Source organism: Cryptotermes secundus, unplaced genomic scaffold (assembly GCF_002891405.2).
Source record: "Cryptotermes secundus unplaced genomic scaffold, Csec_1.0 scaffold580, whole genome shotgun sequence".
In the NCBI taxonomy this organism is placed as follows: Eukaryota; Metazoa; Arthropoda; class Insecta; order Blattodea; family Kalotermitidae; genus Cryptotermes; species Cryptotermes secundus.
The window spans coordinates 1-16,569 of NW_019720171.1; the positions used below are offsets into that span (position 1 = coordinate 1).

Here is a 16,569-nt window from a genome sequence, read left to right on the forward strand (position 1 = left end):
CTTTTTAATCATTTAATAATCCAACTAGATAGGAAATCTTCAAGAGAATTCGAACGGATCTGGAATATAGCCCAATAAATTTGTGTTTTGAAAGATATGGCGAATTAACCAAATAAAAGTGAAAATTTCTTAGGCAGAGGCCGTGCATATCCTTTCATTGTGACGTTGTACAACCGCTCAAACCTTGTACATATTTTTTCAAATTCTACATTAGCGTCTTTCAATATAAATTGTGAGGAAATCCAGATTTTCAGCAGCACTGATCCGTAACAACGCTCTCGTTATATACGTTTATAAAGGCAATTTTCGTATATAGTTGTAACAGAAATTATTAATAATTTTTTTTACGAAAATCTATAAGCAACTTGTCGATGTGGTCATTACTAATTTCAGACCTACACTGAACTGCCAGAAGTACATCGAAATATCAGCAGCATCTGCTGCTCCTATGCAGACACTCATTGAAGTGCTAACCACTCATGCAGCTGCTTAACCATCAATGCTGTGGTTTCAGGCGGTGTGGAAGGTGACAGTAATGTAGATAGAGATAGGTGCAGAGTGTAGCAATAGAGCAGGTGTAATTGAAGTCATGAAGGAAGTGTAAATCACTTTATCTGAGGTGGCGAGAAAATGCAGGGTTTTGTTAGAAATTTCCCTGGCTTCTTCCGTTCGTAATTCTCATAAGAATAGTAGGAATGTGAAGACGTTAGGGCTGTTGGAAGCAGTGGCTTGAGATCATCACTAGTGTAGAGTAGGTTCAGGCGAAGGCGGGAAGGTGGTCTCCAGAAACTGAACACAATTTCTATTTTAATGCCTGGAAAAAACCATGCTAATGTAAAATATTCAATCAAGAAACTATTCGAGTTTTAAATATATCATTATAAAATAATAATAATTCCATCAAAATATTTATCTATTGACGTGCTCACACAACAGCCTAAATCCTAACTACAAAAGAAGTACCAGGAAAGAGGGAATTAGGCAAACTCTTAGAGAGAGAGAGAAAAGAAAATCAACCAGCCCAAACCACGGCTACTTTGACAACAATAAATATTCAATAAGCTCAAACGCGCCAGCCATAATGTTGGGAGAAAACATGATTATACATACATTTATATCACATAAAATGAGTACATTTCCGGTCACGGTAGCCAAAGGTCTAAGGCTTGGAAGCCGGGATCGTGGGTTCGAGTCTAAATCAAGGCATGGGTGTTTAGTTTGTGTGTGCGCATTTTTCTGTGTTTGTGTACAGGTAGAGGCTTTGCGACGAGCTGATCACCCGCCCAAGGTATCCTACCAAATATGTAAGATCTAGAAAAACCGAAGTGAACGGAGAAGTTCATGCAGGTAGACCTACGCCCACTGGGGCTGTAGTGCGAAAGGAAGAAATGAGTACATTAATGTGAAGAAAATACCGTTATTAAACACGATTAAAAAGGTTTTGATCCAAACAAATCAATTTCCTTGTAAACAACATTAGCAACTGAAGCGACTCTAACAGAGGGGCATCTTTACTTACGGAGCAGACAAAGAACAAAGCACTATGTATAATGTAAGTAGTAGGATATCGAAGAGAGTCAGTTTCCAAAAGAGAATTGCAAAATTTTGACGGAAAGTGAATTTAAACAAGGGATAGTGTGCGAAGTGTACAGTTGTAATAGGTCCAAAGCATGGGAATAACTGCAATGAACTTTAAGAATAAAGCGACTGAAACAGAAGACTGCAAACTTCTGCTGGACGCATTCTACTTCGTTCGCATCAGTGGAAGTAATTCAATTCCCGAACACGAGAGGATTATTTAAGCTTCGATCAATTATACCTGACGTAAAATATAATAAGCACATATATTCAAGAGATGAGAAGGAAAAATTGGTGTTGCAAGCTACTGATGATGATGATAATGATAATAATAATAATTAAATTCAATTCAACTCTTTTTTATTTACGTGCAAACTTAACAGCACAGAGACCAATAACAAAGCTAGCACGAAGAGAGAAATACACAAAAAGAATTAAAAAACAAAATACAAAAATGAGAGTCTATATTAATTACACAGTTAGCATGAATAAAGATACAGAAACAAACATGCACACACAAAGCCACAATGTGAGAATTTGATTTTCAAATAGAGCAGCATACAATAATAATAATAATAATAATAATAACGTAATTAATGAAAATAACAATAATATAATAGTTTAATTAGTTCAGCATAAGATATGTTTCATCAACAGAGTTTTTGGTCCAAAGACGTCAGCGTCCCTACACACAATATTAGCAGCAGAAGCGCATCTAGCAGAGGGGCAAATTTTACTAACAGAACAGACATTGAACATAGGAAAGTCTCGGATATATCGAACAGGGACCCGAAGGTAAACAATTTCCAAAGCAGAAGGGCAAAGTAGAGAATCACGATAAACTTGAATAAGGAAGAGCGCATCAAGATGATATCTCCTCTTTTGCAAGGTGTGCAATTTCAATTGTTCTAAAGCAAAATCGTAACAGTAATGTACTTGAGGAAAAAAACGTTTAAAACAGAGAGCCGTAAATTTCTGCTGAATGCATTCTAGTTTGTTTGCATCAGTTGACGTAATGGAATTCCAAACTACTGAAGCGTATTCAACCTTGGATCTAACTAAAGTAAAATATAAAATGAACATGCATCCAATGTTTAAATAGTTAAAGTGATACTGCGAATTATACCTAACATCTTTATACAGTGTGAAAAAATAAAATTAACATGATCATGAAAATGAAGTTTAGAATCAAGGTATACGCCCAGGTCTTTCACTGAATATGTCCGAGTTATAGTGAAAAGAAGAAGTTTGTATTCGTATGTCAATAGTTAGTTTTCCTAGAGATCCTTATAACTTTGGTTTTGTCAGCGTTGAGTTTCATATAGTTCGCTGCACACCAGCTACGTATACAGTCAACGTCAGATTGCAGAAGATTACAATCTACAGGACAGCTACTAGCAATGTAAATTTTAATGTCATCTGCAAGGAGTAGGTATCTGGAGTGCTTAATTGAATCACACAAGTCGTTTATGTAGACATTGAAAAGCAGAGGCCCAAGAACAGATCCTTGTAGAACACTGGACAATACTTCGAAGGGCGATGAAATAGTTTCACCGATACGGACCAGCGATTGTCTGTTGGTTAGGTAACTGTGTATCCAGTTTACATAATCACCAGAAAATCCAAGGTCACACAGTTTGGGAAGAAGCAAGGAGTGGGGAACGAGGTCGAAAGCAGAAGTTAAGTCAAAGTAAAGGCATCCATCTGATGTGGATTATAGGTGTGATATATTTGTTGCAGGATGTCCCCAATTGCTGTCGGAAATCACAGAGAAACAGTTAAAGATATGGTCCTGGCTGATTATCAAGTACCAAAAGGAGTAAGTATTTTACAAATCCAAGATAAGTTTTTCCTGCCTTATGACGTAATATGGTTTTATTTCATATGTCAGGAGACTGTATTTTGAATTCTCGCCGCGGTGAGAAATAAGATCTTATATACAGATAAATGATCGTTATGTGTCGTCATAGAAACTTCATTTCTCGAGTTTGAGCAGGTTTCAAGAGAACTTTCGGCCACTAAATGACCGGCATTAGGCGAAATTACATATGCATCACAAAGTTGCAAAATCTGGTGATGAGTCAGTTCTCTCTAGGACGTCCACAGCGAAGTTTTTGTGTGCTATTCGGTCACTCGGTTCTAGTGCCTGAATCGTCTGAATCTAGTACACTCTTACGCGTAACCTTTTGTGTAGCACATCGTGCACTGCTGAACGCGGGATTTGTACGTAGCTGTAAGCTAGCAGCACGGATTGATCTGCGCTGACTTCGCTGGAATGCCTCTCTAATGCGATTGACATTTTCTTCAGAGGTCCGTATCTTTCCAGGGGATTTTACACGCAACAGACTACCTGTAGTCCTCAGTTTGTTGTCCCAGAACCGAATGGTTTTCCGTGTAGGAGGCCGACGTCCATATTGCGTTCCAAAACGATGCTGGACAGCCGTAAAAGATTGCAATTCTTCTAGCCACAGCACGCATTGAACCTGTTCCTGTGGTGTCAACATTGTTTCTGAGCTTGCCGAAAGTCATCAGCTGGCGCATTCGTGCAAGCCGGGCACGGAAAATAACTTTCAGAATTTTACATTCTGATGATGTAAACCGTATACTTGTATGAAAATTAGTTTCAGAATATGAATTTTCTATTTTGGATACCTTTCATCCGGATATTCTGTATACACGTGTAAATCAATCGAGATATATTTCAGTCACATAAAGTACAGAAAATACTCTGCCAAAGACCCAGTTCTACTAACAATTGGAAAATTCTCATTAGTCGTCATATTGCTGTTATTAACAAGAAGAAGGTGATAAGCAGAAGTCACTGGGCGGATAAAAATTTCAGTAGGATGATCATCATAACAAATTTGGTGAAAATCGAATAATTACAGTCATTTATGTACTGATGCTCCAAACTCCGTCTTATGTGCAAACCATATTATATAGGTCTTTCGTTTTGCTCTCCTTTACACACAAACGAGACGAAAACGAAATACCTATATTATATGGTTTGCACTGAAGACGGAGTTTGTACCATGTATCGTATTGAGTGCAACAGGATGCTTAAATATAATACTGATGCTCATTTAATGAATCCGTGTGTAGGCCAGAATGCATACCATTGAAAGATTGTATGACAGCGAACAATTAATCGGAAATTATGTAATCGTGGCTTATTTTGTAATACGATTCAGGTGTTTGCTTGGAAGGACTCAGTTCCGTCCAAGATTCTCATCAGACACGTCTAGAATACAAAACGCTTTTTTCCTCAGCCAGCTTTCCCAGTGATGTCCATAGTATGTATAATATCTGACTATACAAAACTTATTTACAAATACGACCATCTGCTCTTGCAGACTAACATCATCATGCCCCTCCTAATGCTGAGTAACTTGGAACAGTATTGCCCAGAAGCGGAGAAATTCATCCCAGAGCGGTGGCTGAAGACTGAACCGGAGCACAGCAAGAGAACGCACCCTTTCGTGACAATGCCTTTCGGGTTCGGACCAAGAATGTGCTTAGGCCGCAGATTCGCTGAGCTGGAGATAGAAACATTAGTGACGAAGGTATGTTGACATGCGCAGTTGTCCAGTATCTTCAGTATCATATCTTTTCTACCTCTCTACTGTTTGAGGATCCAGAATGGACTAATCTGTCTCAGGTTTGCGACCTGTACCGGACTTTTTTACTAGCTTATTAAACATTTGGGTTCATGAAAGGCGAATAAATTCTTCATTTTCTGTTTTCCTTAATTTAAAGAAGGACCTCTGTAGAAGCAGTCAGGTGGCTATGTACTCTCTAGACGATGGGCATAACTGTTTGTAAGAAAATACAGTGGAGCCTCGCTTAACGGGTACTCTCACAACGAGTAATTCGCATAACGAACAAAACAAATTTTAAAAAGTAACTCGGTTATCGATCGTCGTTTCGCATAACGAGTGAATAGAGGGGAAGTCCCTGATTGTGCTCTTGCTACATCAGTCTGTGTTTAGCACTCGTTCCACTAGCATCTTAGTGTCGCTTGTGATCACACATTTTTCCTCACTTTTGTTCAGACATATTATTTGTGACTTTTTTATGTGCAAAAATGTTCCCGAAGAAAAAGCCGCAGAAAGGCAGCCATAAGAGAATAAAAATAACCGTAGAAATGAAACGTAAAATCATTGAAAAGCGAGAACGAGGTGTGAGCGTGGCTGATCTAGCACGCACATACAATCGGTCTACATCAACGATTTGCAGGATTTGGAGTTGCATTGCGTTTCACAGTAAGAAGTTGTGGAGGAGAGTTTGTCAGAGGAGGAGGACGTAACAGCAAAGCAACAATCTTCTGGCGCAATAAGAGAAATGCTGAAAGCATGGAAAACTCTTGTATCGTGCATTGAGAAGCATCACCCTAATAATGAAGTAGCTATGAGCGCTATAAATTTATTTAATGAAAATGCTGTGTCGCATTTTCACCAAATTTTGAAGCTTCGGCAAAAACAAATGTCTCTAGACAGCTTTATAGTAAAAAAGAATTAGATATGTATCATAAATAATAAACTAATTACTTCGATTACTTTTTTGTTTTTTGCAAATCGAATTCGTATTCCAGGTTGGTTCATTCCGCATAGAAGAAAAGTTGAAGATGATTCACGCTCCTTAACAATGTATATATAATTTTCTTAGAATAAATACTTATAAATAAAATGATCTGAGTATTTTTTTCAGCATGGAACGCATTATCGTATTTAACATTAATTTATATGGAAAAAATTGTTTCGCTTAACGAGTGTTTCGCATTACGAGTAATATTCTGGAACGGATTATGCTCGTTAAGCGAGGTTCCACTGTAATTCTTAATTACAAATTAGCACCAGACTAAGGGTGACGGCAGTAATGGAGCAAGACGTGATGTGTTAGCAGGGTAGCAGATATTAAAATTAGTGTATCCTGGTTCATGTGGCAGTTTCTTATCTTTGAAAGTCATAAAGTAGGTTTCTCCGTAACGTCGGTACATATGGACCAACCTATATTTCGTTACATCCGACAAAACCGTAATCTAAACGACTCGAAATGTGAACGTTGACTTCTGTAACACAGATCGTTAACTCTATTCTTTTTCCTTGGCACTACAGCCCCAGTAGACCTAGGCCTACCTCCAAGAACTTCTCCGTTCACTTTGGTTTTTCTACATCTTACACATTCGGTAGGCCTCCTTGGGCGGGTGATCAGCTCGTTGCAAAGCCTGTACCTGTACACAAACACAGAAAAACGCACACACACACACAAACTAAACATCCATGCCTTGAGAAGAATTCTAACTCACGACCCAGGTTTCCAAGCGAACGAAAACAGTACTTAGACCGCTCGGCTACCGTGACGGGCTCGTTAACTATATACCAGATATAAAAATATATAGAACGAAATGTTGGACAATTGAATGAAACATTAATTTTAAAGAAAAGGGAAGATGTATGCGATTCGTACACTTATCTACATAAGTAAAGAACTACTTCGCTATATACGTGTATTAAAAACCTTCGAAAATAAAAAGTCAACAGTGGTCTTCTGAAATGTGTCCTGAATTGACTGAAGTGTAATATAATTCAAAATAATTAAAAGGAATATCTTTCCACACGTGAAACGTAAGAAAGTACTGATTTAGTGTAGACTGCATTAGAAAGAGATATGTTTGATTATTCTGTTACAAATTCTCTTTTAGTCTGTATTATTGGACGAACAATTAAATCATAACATACATTCTGTCCCGTGTTAATATTTTACGTGTCTTATGAAGCGGGTTTAGGATTTGATGATCGAATTCACTGCACCTTCATACAACTTGTTACAAATTTAAAAAAGTCACTGTCTTCGACTGGATATTCTCAAGTCCTGACCATACTACACTGATTCACTACTCTCCCTCACTCTCTTCGGCCTGGGTTTCAGGCTATATAGTCTCGGGTAGGACCACAGAACAGAAAACACTTCTATTGCCTATAAACGGATGTCCTCTATTGTTGCTTATTCGTTGGAAGGTGTTTACCGAGCAACGGGCTGCTGAACAAGAATCTTCCGGCGCGGGAAGGTGTTATTCGAGCCTCTACCTAGCAGTAGTCTATACGTCACAATATATACTGTAGCATATAGACCAGCAGAGGAACGCTCTTTCCTCGGCGGTCCGGGTCGAGATGGTATAAGGAGGGGCATTTTGTTATATCCTCAGAGAGGATGTTACATAAGGACCATGACAGCAATGGCTCAGTTACAAAAAGAATCTTAGGTCGTGTTCCTCATGGGGCTTGGCGCGAAGACGAACCGATTGAGGGTAAATTGCCAGTCGTAAAGTAACTTTGACCGTGGCTTGTTGCAGTCAGTGCACCGATCAATAGACCGATCCACCCTGTTCCTCGGGAATGTAAATACGTGGACCTCGCCCTCCAGGTTGGGGAGTTCCGAATCTGAGACGGTAAAATATAATCATAAGTCCTGCGGGACACGGACACGAGAATGACTGCGCTGGCGAGGCCGATCAACAATTGTAAACAAGAGATCCGTCCTCTAGTCAGAAAGGAATCCCCACATCATAAAACCCGTAACTCTCTGAGAATAATAAAATCTGGCCTTGAGCCCCAGGTAGGTGCTGGACACCAAGACAGGCTGACAGGCTGACCGACTGACGGTCGGTCGTAACATATCTTCGTTTCTGTAGCTTAGTTAGTTAGTTAGTTAGTTAGTTAGTTAGTTAGCTGATATAGGGGGTTCAGTTGTTTGCTGATGCTGTGAGAAGCTGGTAACAGAGGCTGAGGAAAATTCGGGAGCCCAGAGCAAGGGGAAAGGTCACCGCTTAGTTCCCCTACCAAGCAATGGCTAGCGAAGAACACAGGACATTGAGAAGAACTAGTGTTTCCTATATCTATCTGTAAAGTGTGTAGAACAGTTAGAGCTTAATACTTACTTGTAGTTAGGAGCTGAAGTGTTCAATAAATACCATCGCCAATCAAAAACCAGTGTATAAAAAAGTAAAGATACTCCTGTAACAGGCCGTGGAGGCGTGGAGGCGTATAGGGTTGTGAGACGTCGAGGATCCCATATTTTCTTGACAGTTGGCTCACAGATGTCGGTGAGAATTCAGTTTTAAGAGCCCGAAGTTCCTTACCCCCAAGGCAATTCCTGGTACTTATTTCTGTTAGAGGTTACGTCGACACCAGAGAGACAGTGCGGCTGGAAGGATTAGGTCAATTGAAAAATTTAATGACCTCATCGGTAATCGAATCTGTGACCTTTCGACTTGTAGCACGGTATTTTAATCAACTATCCTACCGGGTGGCCCCGAACCCCGTCTATAGTCATGCCATAACGTGACATTTTGATGTCTTATTTATTTATTGCGCTAAGTTTCCTCTTCGCGCCTTTTTCAGATACATATGAGTGAAAAACTGCAATTAAATATAGCTCACCTTTCATATATTATATATATTCTAACTTTGTAACTGCTTTCAAGAGACATTGATGATGGGAAGGTAAATATAAAAATGTCTGACCAAACGCAATATATTTCAATTATTTTTTGATCATAATTTAATGTGATAAATTTATTTTAATAATATCAGACAGATTCAAGAATTATATTTATGTATATCAACTTTAGTTTTAATTTTCACCGAGTTCCAATAACGTGTGTAGTAATAAGTGTACAAGATTATCCAAATTCATAATATATCATAAAATTCTTGAAATCGAGGAACATATCAGGGGTAGGAATTATTTTAAATATAATATAATAATAAATAATTTGACATTATGTGATTCAAGTTAGAGTTCTCTATGAAACATCTGTTGTTAAACACATTTCATGTGCTTGTATGTATTAGTCGATAATATGAAGCTGCGAGTAGTACTTCTTATTCCTGAAGTTCTCTCCAATGCATACGTATTGTGTGATTATTGTGTTCTGTTTCTGTGAATACTACAGTGCCCTACTATATATGGTGGTCCGAAATCGTTATGTATTATGATTATATTCGGTTCTGTGCAGAGCGTACTACTGAATATAGGATGCGTAAAATATGTAAAATGTTTTCATCTAATGGTAACTAAATGCTTATGTTCTGCGTGCTGACAGCTAGACTGTTAATTCATGTACGGTTGTGGTGATAGTTTTGAACTAGACTATAACTAACGTACACTACCAAACAAAACAAAAACTAATTTTCATAACTGATTAACACTGTAATTTTATTTTCAGATTATCCGCAACTTTATTGTTGAGTACAACCATGAAATGAAGTTCGAGAGTAAACTGCTCCGGATACCTGTTTCACCACTAAAGTTCAAAATGATTGACAGGGAATAATTAAATATTTCTGTTGATTTATTCACGTCTACGTTCACAGAGATGAAAAATTCCATTCCATATATTAGAACCATCTATGTCAAGAAAATATAATAAGCAGACCAGTTCATTCAGAGATAAAAACACGTCATATGAATACAAACAGAGGAAATGGCAGCTCAGCGCATCTCCTTGTGACAACTGCAGTTAAAAATAATCAAATGGGATTAGGATATGTATAATTAACAATTGAACTGATGAGTATGGGCGAATTGTTGCTTTTACTTCATGTATATCCACTTACATCTCTTATATTTTATATCTATTCTTACACAAACATGAGTTGAAACGGCATCTAACAATGGATCAGAAATGCAAATCACATGTGCCAGTGAACAGTGTATAGACTTAATATTATATACAGGCATTCTGTTACACTGACGTTCCATTTACAGTCTATGAAATTTTCAGTCTATAATGCTACAATCTATAAAATTGATTAACACTTCAATATCGGACAGCGATTATCATGTGCATATTTTGTGATACTATATAATAGTGTTAATATATTAAAATATTAATGAAATGAAACGAAAGTAATAAAAGGAATTACATACAATTAGTTCGCAGTGCATTAGGATTGCTCACAGAAATGTTGCCTGAAAATGGCCTTCCATGGCCGAAACATGTTCATACATCATATAACATTGTAGCAGTGCATATGTGTTTTAGTTTCCGTCTCAATGTAACTTCATTACATTTCTCATTAATGACCAGCCTTTACGGAACTGATATAGGAAAGGAATATGAGACTTACTGAAATCTAGGCCGCGCCATAGCTCAAGCGGATAGTCGCTGGCTTTCCAACGCGGCATAACGGGTTCGATCCCGGGTCTGCTCAAGTGGGATTTGTGGTGTACAAAGTGGCGCTGGGGTACATTTTCTCCAAGTACTTCAGTTTCTCCTGCCAATCTTCATCCACGAATTGCTCCACAATCACCCTCACCTATCATCTGGGGCTGGTACAATAGGCCAGAAATGGCAGCAGTAGAAATGACTTAGTTCCACCCCACCAGAAAAATAATATTAAAGTCTAAAGGAGAAAAATTTGTGATAAGGTGAATATTTAACAAGATAAATGTACAATAATTAAGTGCGCAGTGTGATATCTTCAGAAAATGAGTATCTTTGTATCGACAGAGTGTAACCCTAACCAGTTCCCTTTACACTTCATTTCGTCTCAAAACCCTTTAAATTTGTCATCTCCTGGACGTGCTGAAACAGTGATAATTTAGAAAATTCCTTTAAAATTTTACCAAATTTTAAAATGTTAAAGGAATTTTCTAAAATTGGAACTGAAGATTTTAAAAGTGCCAGTTCATGAATGTCAAAATTGACGTGTGTGTGACAAAGATGATGTACGAATCAGACAAATATCAGCGAAGTAGATCCTGTTAGCCAATTGGGAAGACCTGTCTGTTTTTAAATTTTAAACTGGGTGCAGTGTAACAGCTATGTGAGTGTATACACCTGATGATGGCCGTTTGTGGCCGAAACATGTAGTGTAGAAGAAAGCAAAACTAAAAACCTACAATAAATTGTCGCACTGAGGACGGAATTTATATCATATATCGTATAGTCTTCTCGTTATCATGAATTGCCCTTCACATCACCGACAAACATATAGAGGAGTGTTTCTTGTACTCAAATATAGATTTTCTATAAGAGATAGACCAATAAATACGTGCATACAAAAAAGTTTACAGTAGGATTAAGTCAGATCTTTTGTGACTTGCATGTCAGAGAGAGAGGGTGACGAAACAGTATATCCTGCACCATGTCGTTTGAAAGTGATACGCCAAAGAGCGACTAACATAGTGACGTCTGAAGATGTGCTGTAACAACGTTCATGATAACTCTCGTATCTGCTATTTATATTGCACAGCAACTCTGACCACAAGCAGTGTGTGCGAGATGTTACGACAAGGCGTTTGTGTGAGTAGGTCGCTCGTCGTTGGAGGCCAAAACGCAGCGTTGCGCAATGTCAGCGCTCGTGTGCTCAAGAGATGCAACAGCACTATGGTTGCCACACAGGCCAGGCCGGAGGAGTGGGATTACGCCAAGCCATTTGAAGACATGCCAGGACCAAAGCCGTTGCCTATCATAGGGAATACCTGGAGATTTATCCCACATATTGGTAAGCTACTGTTTCGTTACTTCTTCATGGGTACGCTCAGAGTGAAAGACCATTCGTCCGTTTTTATGTGCAATTCATCACGAATCGGATACATGTGAAATTTAATACTGGAAGAATGAATACTAAAGCTGTCAAGGATATTAAATTGTGAAAGTATGGTTCGAGAGTAGTACATATTTTACATGTATTTCAAGCAGGAGTCAAGTTTCGAGGGATTAATTATACGAAACCAATGCAAATACGTATTACAGCTTTAAATTGTTTTCAGCATTGTGAATATGTAATAAATTTTCGAAGAAAATAGTGTGACATATCTTGAACTTTCCATAGTATGTTCGGTTCTTTATTAAACCAACGACGAAATTACGAATATTGTTGAAGAAAAAACGAGGAAACCCATGCAGTCTGTAAGACTTTCCACTATCCATAAAACTATATAAGCAATAGCTTTCGTTTTATATGCATACCTAGGGGATCCAATATTTAGTCACCTTATCTGCCTGGATTTCCTTCCTCGAATAGAGTCATTCACGTCCGAATTATGATCCTATTTGCGCCGAATGAAACCTTGCTATATTCGAATTGAGGCCCTGTCTGGGCCGAATATTCTCAAGTCATATCCGTAGAATGGATTCATTTGCGCCGAATGTATATTTTACATCAGTTGACGATTTTTATGCAGATCAGCTTACATTTTGCTCGCATGTTCGTGCACCGCTATTGTACATACTCGGGAACAGAACCTTTGTTGTCAATATGTCCCGTAATATTCCTCAGGATGTTAAAGTCCATCACTCTTAACTAGCTTCAACTTCAAGCGTGGTAGCCCTTGTTTAAGGAAGGAAGCGCAGGTTATCGAGTTATGATGACGTAAATATTGAATGTTTAGAAACGGAAAGGCATTACAGGCCGTGCTTGTTACAAAAAAAAAAACAACTAATCAGATATATTTAGAGTGAAGAAGGAACCTTCAAATTAAAGGTAAGTTCAATTTTCATTCACTATTTTGGCCTGAACGACTAACTAATGAACTAACCAAACAATAAATTATATCAATGTAAGGGAATCGACGTTGTGATGCTAATACTCTTTCAACGTAGAAAGAAACTGTTCGCGGTTTATGTAACTCTTATTCATAAGAACTGGATTCAACTCGAGCGTGTTCACACCAATTACGAAGAAAATTAATAATATATACACATTGGACTCCTAATTTTGATTCGTGTTCTTCGTTTCCCAATAAAGAATGGTACTGCCATCCTTCACCTCCTTCATGCATGCTATATATACTGCCTATCTAATTCTCCATTACCCGATTACCCGAGTATGACTACAAGAAACAACTTCATGACGTATGATCCATTTTGTTTAGCCAAATTACCGCCCACCTCTTTGCACATCGAAGGTTAATTTCCGCTTTAAACAAAGGCAGCCACTAGATCATGTACTGGACGATAGGAAATCAGGAAACATATCTGCGCTGTTAACACTTAAACATCCCGCAGCGCCATAAATTTTAATGTGTTTCATATAGATAAACTGAATCTATTCATAATCTCTATCGGCCATTTCGAAGGTGTTACTGAGTACCTGCTGAATAAGGGGACGTGTTTCACGACTCTCTCATATACCACTTGTCTTTCGATATACAAGTATTTAATGGTACATTTGTATGCAAAACCTCTAAGTAAAATCTTTTACAAATTAAGCCGAATTCAAGTGTGAAGCATTTTACACTATTTCCCACTTACTGTGTTACGAATTACAAGTGAAACAATTGTGTCTTACCCGTCACTTTGCAACATATATTCACGAAATCTTATAGCTTAATCCAGATTAATAACCAAAATAAGAGGTCGCATACCTAAGACTCGTCATTAAGCATATCTCCAGAACATAAGCTATAACCTTCACGGATGGTCGTCAATACAAGGCGAAATTCCAAGGTTACCCTTTACGTTATTATATGTTGCTTGAGAAAATTGCATTGGTTGTGCATCACATAATAGAAATGTTAGAATTTCATCCTCGTGTTTAATGTCCAACTGAATGCAAGGAGCTGAAACTGTTTGAAACTGACAGTCGCTCAATTTGCCAAGAACCCACCGCCTTTTTACTCGTACGAAAGACGAAGTTTCCTCACCGTGTTAACAAATTTCCACCTAAGAATCATCTCTGCCTTTACTCACTTCAGTCCAGGCTCTCACGCTGTTTTATATTAAATATATTTTAATATTTCTGCACCTGCATCCAGTGTCCCATCTCTTCTACGAGTATTGCCTTCAGGACTGCCGACTAAACTTCAGTGTGGGCACTTCTACATAGACTGCGAGGGTTTAGGATCTACCTTAAAAAATATCATATTTAGCTGCACATTTGCTTATTTGTTGCTACCAAACAAAAAGAGAAGCATAACTGTAGCGAAATGCTTTTTGTTTTTTCGCTTTTATTTTGTATGCTCTCTTGAATTTCAAAATTAAGGTACAGCTTTCGACACAATAACGAAGTAAATTAAATACATTATAATAAAATATAAATACACTTTAAAAATTATAACTATATATGTTATAAATAAATTAAAGTAAATTGAAGTAAATTAAAGTAAATTAAATATAATTTTTAATCAATTTTACTGTCCCCTTCAATCACTACATTCGTCGTTCGCATGGGCCATTATCACGTTTTATATGAATAAAAAAAAGAAATATAATGCATTGCGATCCAGTAATAGTGTATTTCATTCACTTTTTTCAATATTTATATACTTATTTATTTACTTGTTTATTTACAGACCATGTAAGGATGGTCTATGCCAGTGGTTCTCAACATTTGTGAGACCGAGGTCCGGTAAATTCTTTCTTTATAAGACGAGGTAACGTAGCGGTAGCGTAGCTACTGGCAGAGCCTCTTTTGCTGGACAGGTCAAAGGGTAGACATCAGACGAAGAGGGACACCAAAAACCAAAAACTGATGCCGGAAACAGCGTCATCAGCAGCGACTTGAAGCACAGAGCAAATGAAGCTCGAGATGGTTCAAGTTCGTACAGCAACAGGCATGACCAGAGTGGTTTGAACGGCTGTTGCACTGCGATGTGGAAAGCAAATGGAAAAACTACCACATTATCACTTTTCCTGGATAGTCCTGGATAGGATAGAAGATCGCATTAAGTGGAGGAACTGTTTTGGAAGAGACTGTGGACCTGTCATCTGACAGATTACTGATGAATGAATGAAGACGAGGACCCAGTATAGTTGATGCCAGGGCCGGTACCGGGCCGCGGCCCGGCGGTTGAGAAACCCAGGTCTATGCATCCGAAATATGTAGTGGTTGATTGAGGCAATAATATTAATAAAACCTCTAATATTTTATTGACTTTTATTAGTTTTATAAATATATAATACCGTGGCATGCCGCCGAAACGACAGAAGACACGTCAATTGATCGGTAACGGTCGTGATAAGAATATATACTTCAGTGGGAAGGGAATACCAGCAGGGCGTTACCTACGAAACGCTGAAACAACAAACACGTTTCCCCGGAAATGAAAGGGTACTACCAGCAGATAAAAAAGAACCCCTAAACACGATGCGCTCTATTCCGTCCGAGGGCAGGTTATAAAGTCCAGCTTCGAAGAGACTTTGACTTGACCGTCGGTAGTAGTCAGTAGTCATTCTTCAGTTTGACTTCGACTATAGCAGAAACAGTAATTGTGATAGTTGTGAATAACTGTACTTGTGAATGTAGAAGAGACTGGCCAATTAACTTCTTCTTTAAACCTGAGACCCGCGTGAGTTTACTTGTCGCGTAACAGAGGCAAAAAGTGACAATATATTTTGTTGCTATGTCTATCCGAGCGCGACTCCATTCAATTCGACTAAATTTAATACGAAGTCAACTAACACAAATTAGTGTTGAAATTCCTGATTCTTGAGTCTCTCGTGGCTAAATAGTTAATCATGATCTTGCGGCATTTAATCAAAGCTCTTTTTAGCTCATTTTGTTTCTGTTCCCATGACTATTAAAAAAGTAAAGTAAAAGTATCCCCGTAACAGGCCGTGGAGGCCCATAGAGTTGTGAGATGTTAAGTTTCCCATATTTTCCAGATAATCGGTTCATAAATGGCGCAAAGTTGTCAGCCCTACACGCCGGCCGCCCTTTAACCCCAAGAATATTCCAAGAATATTCCTGGTACTTATTTCTGTTAGGGGCTCCATCGACCCCAGGGCCATAGTACGGCTGGAAGGATTAGGTCAATTGAAAAAATTCAATGAACTCATCGGTACTTGAACCCGCAACCTTCCGGCTTCTAGCACAGTGCCTCAACCAACTACGTTACTGCGTGCCCCCCTGTCATGTTTGAAGATTTTTGTGTGTTTTTATGTCATCATTATCTTTTGACAGTTACATGAGAGTTGTTTACCTTCTAACAAATTCACCTCCTCTTTCTGTCCCTTCCTTTCATTATTCTGTTTCTCACATT

General features: G+C 38.3%; 2 protein-coding genes across 4 annotated transcripts in view; both read left to right on the forward strand.

Annotated features, from left to right (window-relative positions):
- Positions 1-3,318: 3,318 nt before the first annotated feature.
- LOC111867740 (probable cytochrome P450 49a1) lies at positions 3,319-10,514 on the forward strand (the record flags this gene model as incomplete). The annotated part of the gene is made up of 3 exons (XM_023857857.2): positions 3,319-3,397; positions 4,932-5,141; positions 9,806-10,514. Coding segments are annotated over 3 exons (397 nt in total), but the record flags the coding sequence as incomplete, so codon positions are not given.
- A 972-nt stretch (positions 10,515-11,486) lies between these two features.
- LOC111867746 (probable cytochrome P450 301a1, mitochondrial) overlaps positions 11,487-16,569 on the forward strand; it is a 56,089-nt gene continuing 51,006 nt past the window's right edge. For 2 of the 3 annotated variants that reach the window (XM_033752848.1, XM_023857881.2), the window contains exon 1: positions 11,487-12,089. In XM_033752848.1, the coding sequence (XP_033608739.1) occupies positions 11,783-12,089 (307 nt within the window). In that variant the 5' untranslated portion in view covers positions 11,487-11,782. The remainder of the gene's footprint in view (positions 12,090-16,569) is intronic. The other variant, XM_023857871.2, reaches the window with a different exon arrangement.